Below are 10,968 nucleotides of genomic sequence, written 5' to 3'. Positions count from 1 at the left end.
TCCTCTACGTTAGTTTATACTTTACACAAGAAGTCAATCTAACATCTGATTTACTTCAGTCATGTTTCATTATGTTGGTTTATTGAGCTAAATGAAAATATCATGTAAAATAAATGAGTAGTTTTAGTTGATTCTGTTGTTTTATTCTTTCTTCTGGTTGCCAAGCTGCTGTTTTCTCTTCCTTTCTGAATGAAGGAATCAGAATAATTAAACTGTGAAGTGGAGTAACTGGTTATTTTTTACAGTGCTTGTGGCTCAACAGAGAAGTGGAGGACATGCAGTAAATGGGTTGGGAATGGAACCGCAGACCGCTGCGTTACAGACTGCTACCTGCTGATGGCTCTACCAACGCAGGACTGATCCTGACTGATCACTGCTTCCTGTCAGACGGGTTGAACTGCTGCTTATTAACACGTCTCCACACATTAAAACCCTAAAATCCATAAAACAGAAACTTTTTCATGTTGGATCCGTTCAGAAGATGATTCAGAGAAACTGATGAGGAAGATGAACTTCATGAAACACAGAGAGAGAAAAGAAACAAACCTTCAGATGCTGCATGAAGAGAAATAAAGGAGTTTATTCCTCCAGTTCACTGTTTTACAAACATCATAAATATTTAATATTTTACAGCAGATCAATGATATTAATAGAGTTAAACCAGCGATGGATGAAGCAACAGAAGCTGTTCTGGGATCAGTTCAGTGTTTCTGGGAACTGAAGACAGTTGATGATCCGGTTGGACTGATGGAAGCTGCTCAACCTGCTGGTTCTGGAAAAAACTGGAGTCACAGTTTCACAGTTTGAAAATGTCTGAGTGATTTTTATGGAGTGAAATAATCCTGAAAAACCAAGTTTCAGAGAAAACACTCAGAAATTAAAGAGAAAATATTCCAAGTAAAGTTTGATCAGATCCTAGATCAGTTCAAATAGATTGAAACTTTTTCTGACTGGAACAAATGGACACATTTCTCTGTTTTGGACTTTGTTACAGTAGATCTGTGAGCAGATTGATGAATAAAAACAGAAAGATGTGAGTCGCTGGGGTCACATCTGTAGATGAGGGAAGATTTCATTACTTTAATTTTACTGCACAGATCAGATTATTTAACTATAAAACAACAAAGTTACTAATTCAGATGAATGTTTCCTGGAGTTTCATATAAAACATTTCTCATTATGCAGATAAATTGTTTATTACATCATAATAATAAAAAGATCTGGATCAACATTTGATTTACTACTTTTACATTTTTCAGGAACAAACTTCCAGAAAAATGTAAAACTTCCTTTCAACAGCTGAAACACCGACTTCCTGTAAATCTGGACTAAAAACCAGCAGGTTAGAGTTTTATTTGAAACTTAATCAATTATGAATTTAACGATGGCTTTTGACTTAATGTCATGTTTTATTGTTGATTCTGTGTTTTTGTGTTTTGATGATCTAAAGCTGTTTGAAATGTTTGCTGCTGAAATGTGTTATACTAATAAAATTTGATTGATTGATTGAGATTTTTTATTTTCTGTTAAAATCCAAAGATCAAACATGGATTTTGATTTTTCTCTCTGTGATTTTCTTCTGTAGTTTTGGTTTCCTCCAGTACTTCAATGTTTATTCTTGGTTTCTTGGTAATTCTGTGTTAACAGTTTGTTCTCTGTTCATATAATGTCTGATAAATGAATAAACTCCAGGATTTCCATCTGACCTCCAGGAAATACCAGCTGTGATTTTCCTGCTGGTTCCGGATCAGAACCGACTGCATGGAGGGAAACATCCTGGCTGGATTTGTTGAGGTGTTTTTTTGTTGGTTTTTTGTTGGTTTTTTGTTGGTTTTTGTTTTTAAGCTGTGAATCTTGTTAGTCTGGTTCGGTTTGAACTCTGCAGGTTTTATTTGATCTCAGTAAAAACTTCAGCTGCTGCTGGAACGAGGAAGAACATTTCAGTGAAACACCCAGAGCAGGAATTTCATCAAACTGTCAAACGTCTGAAAGGCAGCAGCTCTGAAAACAGCAGCAGAGATTTAATTACTAAAGTTTTACTTTATTTCTTCATTTTATGTTATTTTGGAGTTAATAAGAAACATCTGGTTCAGATTGAAATGATTTTTCTTCAATCCAAACTTCATGGTGACATTTCTGAGCTTCAGCAGGTGAGTCAGTTTAAATAAAAGATTCTCAGACATTTTATAAGATTTACCTCTAAAAATGTTGATGTGAATATTAATAACAGATCAAAGCTGCCTTAACAAATATCAATACTTGAAAAGAATAAAATCCAGAAGTCGAGTTCCTGTCAAAATCAAACTTTATATTTTTATTCCCTTCAGAGAACAAATTATTTTTAAACCAAACAAGTTTTCATGTTTTAGTTTTATGAAACCCAGTTTGTGCATAATGTTGATATTTACATGTAAAAGTCAATATTATTCATATTTATAGAGCTGCTGTCAGACACATTATGATCACAAGAAGTTTTCTTTGAAAATGATTTTTATTTAGTGAGAGAAATTATTTATCCTTTAGAAAAGTAATAAATTAAATTAAATGGACCCAACAGAATCATGCAGCAATAATCTGAACATGTTCATTGTTTATTTTTATCATTTATTTTCTTTATCTGAACTTTCTTGTTAAACTGTTTTTGTGCTTTTGAATCATAAAGTAAAACTTTAGATTGTAAAAATTATTTTTTTTACTATGATGAGGTAAAAAAACATTTTTTTTTTACATCCTAATGTTTGGCAGTTTGAAGATGAGGAACTTTTTTCAATTTGTGCAGCAATCTAAATGATTTTTCTCAGCTGTTTAATATTCTGGGTTTGGACTGAAGAACCAATCAGATTAAATCTGATCAAATTGATATTTTTCTTTAATTAAACTTTATTTAACCAGGATAAAAACTCTCAATGATATTTAAAATCAGCAGTGGACTCTAATAAAACAAATCATATAAAATATTTCCATCCAGATCTTTCTGTTCCTTTTCTTTAAGTCTTTAAAAACTGACATTGGTGAATCTGGTGGAGCAACAGGATCAGCTGCTGCTTCCTGCTTCCATGTTTCAGTGGATCAACTGATTACTGACAGAAATCTACATGGTTTATAGTTATTGATTACTGACAAAAAGAACAAAACATGATTCTAAAGAGTTTTGTTTTAAATTGAATAGTTTGGAGAAAAAACAAACAAATATCCCACTGAATAAATTTAGGCCTCGTTCACACAGCAAATGCAACTCAAATCCACTTTTATTTATCTAAATATCACCAATATCTGACAATTTTTAACAGACTGAACAAACCATTAGAATCTTTTCACTCCCTGTTTCCACATTTTAAACTAATTCAGATAATCTGATTGTTTCCAAAGTGTCAGCAGTCATTTTATCTGTTTTTATGTCATTGATGTGAAACATGAATTATAATTCTGCACCAGAAGAAGTCAGATGATAAATCTGGTCATTGCCTTCCTGCTTTTAATTCCTTGGTTCTGTTCCTTCAGTGTGTAACATGATGTTTACCTGCTGCTCTAAGAACCACAGCCTGTGAAACGTCTCCTACATTGTGATCAATTTTAGCTTTTGAGAAAGAAGATTAATAAATGAAGTTTCTAGTTACAGATCTCATTAATCTCAGTATTAATAAACCACTTTTAAATATTCTGCACATTAAAAGTGTATATTATTTATGTATTTAGTTACACTGTTAACACAGATTTTCTTTGTGATATATTTTAATACCTTTATTGTTTTATGCTTGTTGAAACCAGAGTTAAGCAGATTTCCTGTCCATTGGCTGTAAAACAGAAACATCATGGCAGCAGGAGGACGTGGTGAGTTTACAAACTGTTGTATTAAAAACTTTTAGGGCTATTTGTGATTTAGAAGCACAAGAAAAATAGACTTGAGATGCTTTAGCAGAAACAAAAATCATTTTCTGAAACGTTAAGCATAAAAATAATTAAGCAATTTCTATCAATTGCAATTATTTACTGTATTTACTTAATGTAATATTTTTGATTAAATAAAAGCAACAATAGTTGTTGACCTGAAAGCAAAGCATCATTCATTACCAACAAAGTCATAAAAAACAAAGAACAGTTGTGACTAAAGCGATTCCTAAATACTAAAACCGTTCAAAGGAATCCATTCTCTAGTGAACGACACATAAACAGTCAGTCAGCAGCGATGATTTAACTTCTCCTGGTCATATAATATTCCTGGAGTTGTTTTCTTTCCATCTGAAGTTTTTCTTTGGAATGACTGGGTTTTAATCCAGTTTTCCATCATTATTTTAACACAATCCTGTTAGCCGTAGCGTCGCACTTTGACGTCACGGGAAATAAAAGGTCGTTTTACATGCAGTACCCCGAGGACCACTAGGGGGCGCCTGAGACCACCAGTGGTCCGGGATCACAGTTTGATGAAGACTGACCTAAAACATGCAGGGCAGGAAGGTCTGAGTACTGGAATTGAAAAACAATATCTTAGATTCAACTAATGTCATGTTTTTGCAGGTCATAATGTATTTAAGAAAATAACTTCTCATCTTCCATTGTTTTGGAGAAACTCTTCATCTGGTGGTAAGTTACATTTTCAAAGACTTAGTAAAAATATAATAAAGTTTACCAAATGTAATGGAAAGATATTGTATTTATCATAAAAAAGATACAGTACCAGTGAAAAAATATAACATTTATTTAGTTATATAACATTCTATTTTTGTAAAATTGGTCTCAAATATTTATTAACATCTAATTATTGATAGTTTTAACAGATGAAGTTCAGGAAGAAACTAAAAATTCAGTTAATGATCTTTGAACCATTTGAAAACGTCACTGTTCTCTTTCCCTTCTTGGTTGAAGTGGATTCCAGGTTTCCTCTCATTGTTCTGATACAGACAAACTTTATTAGACTGCATAAGACTGATATAAAGAGCCTTTATGAATGTTAGTGACTGTTTTCATGAAGAGTCTTTTGGTAAATAATGACCTTTTAATGCAAAGTTGCATGAAAAGGTCATTAAAAGTTCTAACTTTTTAAAGTGTTGTAACCACATCATTCAAACTCCCTCCACCTTCCTGTGAGTTTAACTCAACTGAGTCTGAATGAGAAAAATATTCAGTGATAACAGAATCACAGCTAAAACTGGAAAACAAAGTGATTATGTTTAATCATTTTTCATGCTGTAAATTAACATATTAATGCTTTTGGATGAAGATTTACTTTTGAAAAAATTCAGATTTTCCTCAAGAAATTGAAACTCAAATATGTTTTGTTTAAAGGAATATGTTATGTTGAAAAAGAAATCAGAAGCTGATTGACGTTTAACTTTTCAGCTTTTACAGCAGTGAAAAGATAAAATACATTTAATAGAATTAAAACAAATTAAATTAATCAATACAGTAAGATTATTAGCTAATAATAGATAAGTTCTTTAATTTCTCATTGTGTTCTCATGTTGTGTTTTTCTCTGCTCCTTTACTCCAGTGTCTGAACTGAGGGTTGTCCTACTGGGAGGAGACTGGTCCCAGAGAAATCTAGTTAGGACCCTCATACTGGGAGGGAAAGATTTCACCACACAACCAAACTCCTTTATCAAAATCACTGGATCCTTGGGAAACTGGAAAATATCTGTTATCAACACTCCAGATCTGCAGTTTCCCTCAGTGAAGGAAATAACAGAGTTTGTTAGAAAATGTGCTGCAGCCTCTGATCCTGGACCTCATGTGTTCCTGCTGGTTCTGCAGCCTGAAAGTTTCACTGAGGAAGATAAAAACAGGATCCACCAAGTTCTTTACCACTTCAATGATCAATCATTTGATCATTCACTGATAATGATTCTGAATCCCAGACAGGAAAGTTCAGGTTTAATGGAAGAATGCATGAAGAATCCTCCGTTACAGAACCTGATCAGAGTGTGTAGATACAGATATTTATTCCAAATGATGGTTGAACCTTTAGAGCTTCTGACTCGTTTTGATCAAATAGTGAAAGAGAACAATGGAGAACATGTGAGCTATAAAGAGCCAGAGGAAACGGCGACTCCAGGAGGGTTAGCAGCTGCTGGTGAAGATGAAGGTCAGTAAAATATTCACATAATAAACAAACATTCTTTAATCAGCAAATTTATGCTGAATATTCAGAGATCTGAGTGAAGTTCCCCTCCCCACCTTCTTCAAATCAGGAAAAATTGGTGTCAAACGTTTGTGCAGCAAATTTTTTTGTTTGTGTCACCATCATTCTAAAGATATTAAGAAAAATGTTCTCTAGGGGTCATCAGAGGTCAACCACTCCCCTGGCCCTGCTCACATTTAAATACATTTATTTAATTGCACAAACTCAGCTCAGCGTGAGTTGGTGCTTGTTTTACAACAAAAATGTTCATTTGTGCTGCTTTGGCTTTGAATATATTATTTAAAGTTTAAGGGTCAAAAGTTCAACCAGCCCGCCTTCTTTCATAAACAGTTTGTTCTGGTCTATCCTAGATTGTGCACTGATTTGAACTCGTGAAAATAAGTGCTGATGATGACTGTCATTAATAAAATTGAGCTGGAAACGGCTGACTCTAGTCTTACGTTTCATATTTCAACAGTACAGCTTGTCTCATAGCGCCCTCTGGTGATCAGAAACTAAAATACAGGTCACCGACTTTGTTTTGGGAGGTTTTGCACCAGTTCATTCTGCATAAGACCAGGTTCCAAACGAATTTCATCCACATTAAAATTAAATTATCCATGTTCATAGGATAGCACCTAACAATTTCAAATGAATTTCACAGATCCAGCATAAACTGATGTTTATTGACCTCTGATGACCGCTAGAAACATTTTTATTAATATCTTCTAAATGATAGCTGCACAAATGGAAATTTTTGCTGCACAAACGTAGCCGAACTGATTAACACCAAATTTATTTATTTATTTTTTTTGCAAATATGAGCAGGGCCAGGGGAGTGGTTGACCTCCGATGACCCCTAGAGATAATTTTTCTTAATATCTTTAGAATGATAGCACAAGCAAAAATGTTTGCTGCACAAATGTAGGACAAACATAGCCAAGATGATTGACACCTATTTTGTTTGATTTTATAAAAGTGTGGTGGGGTTGGGGGGGGTTAGGGGGGAAGCGCAACTTCACTCTGGCAATATACCGAGATCTGAGTGAAGCTACTAATTCCTCCTTAGCTCAGTGTTTGGAAAAAAACTCAGAAGATGATAAACAATATCTCTAAGGTTTGTTTATAAAAATCATCCATCCATTTTCTGTACACTCTTGTCCCTAAAATCATACATTTTCATATTAACCAAAAATTTTACAAATTTATTCTAATTTGACACTTTATTGATATTTTAAACCTTAAATCAATCAAATTTATGTTTGTAAAATTACAGTTTTAGAAATTAGACGACTGCGACAGACTGGCGACCCGTCCAGGGTGACCCTGTGACCCCGCCTCTCGCCCGGAACGTAGCTGGAGAGGAACCAGCAACCCTCCTGACCCCTTTAGGGTCAACAGAAAATGGATGGATGGAAATTAGACAAATTTCTAAATTAACCCAACTTTAACATTGTTGCATGAATTAAGCACCTTCTGTTACAAGAGGATACAAAAAACATCATGTTGTTATTTTGACTCAGGCAGAAAACAGTAATGATGTTTATCCTGGTCTCTAGAAAACTAAACCATTTAGTTTCATTTCATTCATCCATCCATTTTCTAACACCTTTGTCCCTCGTGGGTCTTGAGGTGCTGCTGTTTATCTCCAGTGAATGTTTCAGGTGAGAGGGTCACCGGGGTCACAGGGGTCACCGGGGTCACCAGGGTTACCGGGGTCACTGGGGTTACCAGGGTCACCGGGGTCACCAGGGTAACCAGGGTCACCGGGGTCACCCTGTACAGTTCTCCAGTCTGTCTCAGACTTCAGGACTCTCCAACTGAATTCCCCACACATTAATAAATCTAAGCTCAGTGGTCAGAAACAGGAAGGTAGAGGTCATCATCCTTAGGATGGTCAAGCATGAATCTGCTGTCACAAGGCAAATCAGAGGTCAAAGTTCAGATATCAGAATCATGAGAGGATTCTCTGAAGACAGAATCACCAGAGCAGGAAAAGGTCAACTGGATTCCTCCTGACAAAATGCAGCATTAATGTAGCAAAGAAAGAAACTGAAGCAGATTTAAATAGATAAACTGGGAATGATGGGAATGTCATCAGGAATGACAGGACAGGAGAACGAGGCTGATTGAAGACAAAGCATCAGAAACATGGAGGAAGAAAACAGAAGGATGGAATAAAAGTGAGTTATTGGTGATGCTGTGGTCAGAGAGAGCAGCCTGGATTCAGAGGCAGCAGAACTCAATGTGGTCGAGTCACGTTGGTTCATTGACTGCATGTCTTCCTGTTAGATTACTGTCAATCTGACAGGATTACTAATCCAATTAGATTAGGTTTTAGTGGAAACTTGAAGAAGTTCTTATAAGAGAAATGGAAATTCTTATATTTTTATGTTTCTTTCTTTATGAATGATGTTTTTACTTTGTTAATGGATGTTACAACACAGAACCTCCTGCTTTAACACACACAGTGATTTCAGTCTGTTTGGGTTTTTCCAGCATGTTGTTGATCTGATTCTCTGTAAAGTTGCTTCAACATTTTTCTCTTTGTTGTGTTTCAGTTTGTGCATTCAGGATTGTACTACTTGGAGAAAATGAGAACAAAAAGGCTGAACTTGTTAACCAGGTGATCAGAAATCAAGAACTTGTCATCCGAAAACCTTCTTCCCAGTGTGTGGCTTACTGTGGAAAACTGAGAGGAAAACCAGTAACTATGGTAACATTTCCTGACCTGTTCAGTCTGACTGAGAGTGAAATGAGAGCAGAGTTAAAGAGCTGCAGGGATCTTTGTCATCCTGGACCAAATGTTCTGCTGCTGTTGCTGAATCCTTCAGATTTCACAGAGAAGAAGAAAGAAAAACTGGATTCCATCTTTAAAATGTTTGATGGAAAAACCCTCAAACACTCAATGGTCATCATGACAGATAAAAATGATACAACAGATTCTGCTCTTGATTCATTCATCACTGACAGACAATATACAGACAGACAGTACAACATGGCTGACAACAATCACCAGACGTTAATGAGGAAGATTGAAGACGTTGTAAATCGTGACCCAGGAGCCTCTCTGATCCTGAAAGAGGATGGAGCCGAGTCCAAACGTGACGAGACTCTGAAACACTCAAACTCTGCTTTGGTTGGGAGGAGAGAAGAAGAGAAAACGTTCGAATCAGACCAAACGGAGGATAAACTGCAGACACAGACAGGTTTGTAGACACTTTGATTTGTTTGGTCCACATTAGAGCTGAAAACACATTCACACCTCCACAAAGGAACCAAACTTTCTAGAGAAACAAACTGGAGTCCGACTAAACAGGACTGGTCAGACTGGTCAGACTGGCCAGACTGGCCCATCACAGTCTGGAGGACCACAGCCTGCAGCTCTAGATGAATCTCTGGTCCAAAACCTTAAATAAATAGGAGTTAAATATATTTATAGAGTTAAATAATGAGGAGATCAGCAGGAGATCCAGACTGCAGGAAGAGATTCAGCTGTTTGATTATTTATTAGATGTTGCCATAACAACGGCTATTGTTCCTGGGCTCCACATCATAAAACAACATCTATTGTCAAAACTGTTTAACATAATATTAGAAACATTTAGCATCTTTTATCTAATCACGTTATAACTATTATTATTGCTGTAATTTCCCAGATCGTCTCCGGATCGTTCTGATTGGGAAAACTGGCAGTGGGAAGAGTTCATCAGGAAACACCATCCTGGGAAGAAAAGAGTTTAGAGCTGCAACTTTTCCTGAGTCAGTAACTAAAATCTGTCAGAAAGCTGAATGTGATGTAAATGGTCGTCATGTTGTTGTTGTTGACACTCCTGGTCTGTTTGACACCACCTTGACCTCAGATGAGGTTAATGAAGAGTTAAAGAAATGTTTCAGTCTGGTGTCTCCAGGTCCTCATGTCTTCCTGCTGGTTTTACCGATCGGCAGATTCACTATAGAAGAAGATACAAAAACACTGGAACTGATTCAGGAAGTTTTGGGAGAAAATTATAAAAAGTTTACTATTGTCCTCTTTACCAAAGGAGATGCACTGAAATATGATAATATATCCATTGAAGAATACACTGAATATGATTGTGATGAGGCCTGTAAGAAACTGATCACAGACTGTGGAGGAAGATATCATGTGTTTAATAACTATGAAATAAATAATCGCTCACAAGTCACTGATCTGATCAAAATGATCAACAAGATGGTGAAAGAGAATAAAAACAGCTGCTACACCAGAGAGACTTTCAGTTTACATAGTAAACATCCATCCATTAATCCATCCATCCATTCATCCCACAATGAATGGATGGATGGATTAATGGATCCATTCATCCATTCATCTTCTTCTTTTATCCGGGGCTGGGACACGAGGTCAACAGCTTCAGAAGGAAGGCACAGACTTTCCTCTCTCAAGTCTCGTTTTCCAGCTCCTCCAGGAATCCCAAGGCGTTCCCAGGCCAGCAGAGAGACATCGCCCCTCCAGCATGTCCTCACCCTCCAGCGTGACCATGGTCTCTCCCAGGGGAGAGACCATCGTGGTTCTCCTTTTCAAGGAGGACAAGGACGACACGGGTCCCCCTTGTTCTCCAGGAAACCTCCTTAACCAGTTACCCTGGTTAAGGAGGCATCCTGACCAGATGCTCCTCAACTGGACCCTCTCGATGTGAAGGAGCAGCGGCTCTACTCTGAGTCCCTCCTGGATGACTGAGCTTCTCTCTCTAAGGGAGAGCCCAGCCACCCTACGGAGAAAACCCATTTCGGCCGCTTGTATCCGTGATCTGGTTCTTTTGGTCATGACCCAAAGCTAATGACCATAGATGAGGGTGGGAACGTAGATCGAC

The 10,968-nt window shown here is 36.6% G+C and overlaps 1 protein-coding gene across 1 annotated transcript; it reads left to right on the top strand.

Annotated features, from left to right (window-relative positions):
• The first annotated feature begins 4,552 nt into the window (after positions 1-4,552).
• On the top strand, positions 4,553-10,730 carry LOC122828651 (GTPase IMAP family member 8-like). The gene is made up of 4 exons (XM_044112405.1): positions 4,553-4,581; positions 5,489-6,079; positions 8,677-9,324; positions 9,775-10,730. The coding sequence occupies exons 2-4, from the start codon at positions 5,836-5,838 to the stop codon at positions 10,728-10,730; spliced, it is 1,848 nt and encodes a 615-aa protein (XP_043968340.1). The 5' UTR covers positions 4,553-4,581; positions 5,489-5,835.
• Positions 10,731-10,968: the final 238 nt, after the last annotated feature.

Source organism: Gambusia affinis, linkage group LG03 (assembly GCF_019740435.1).
Source record: "Gambusia affinis linkage group LG03, SWU_Gaff_1.0, whole genome shotgun sequence".
In the NCBI taxonomy this organism is placed as follows: Eukaryota; Metazoa; Chordata; class Actinopteri; order Cyprinodontiformes; family Poeciliidae; genus Gambusia; species Gambusia affinis.
Note: the sequence above shows the minus strand (reverse complement) of the source record. Positions and strands in the feature narration are given on the sequence as shown.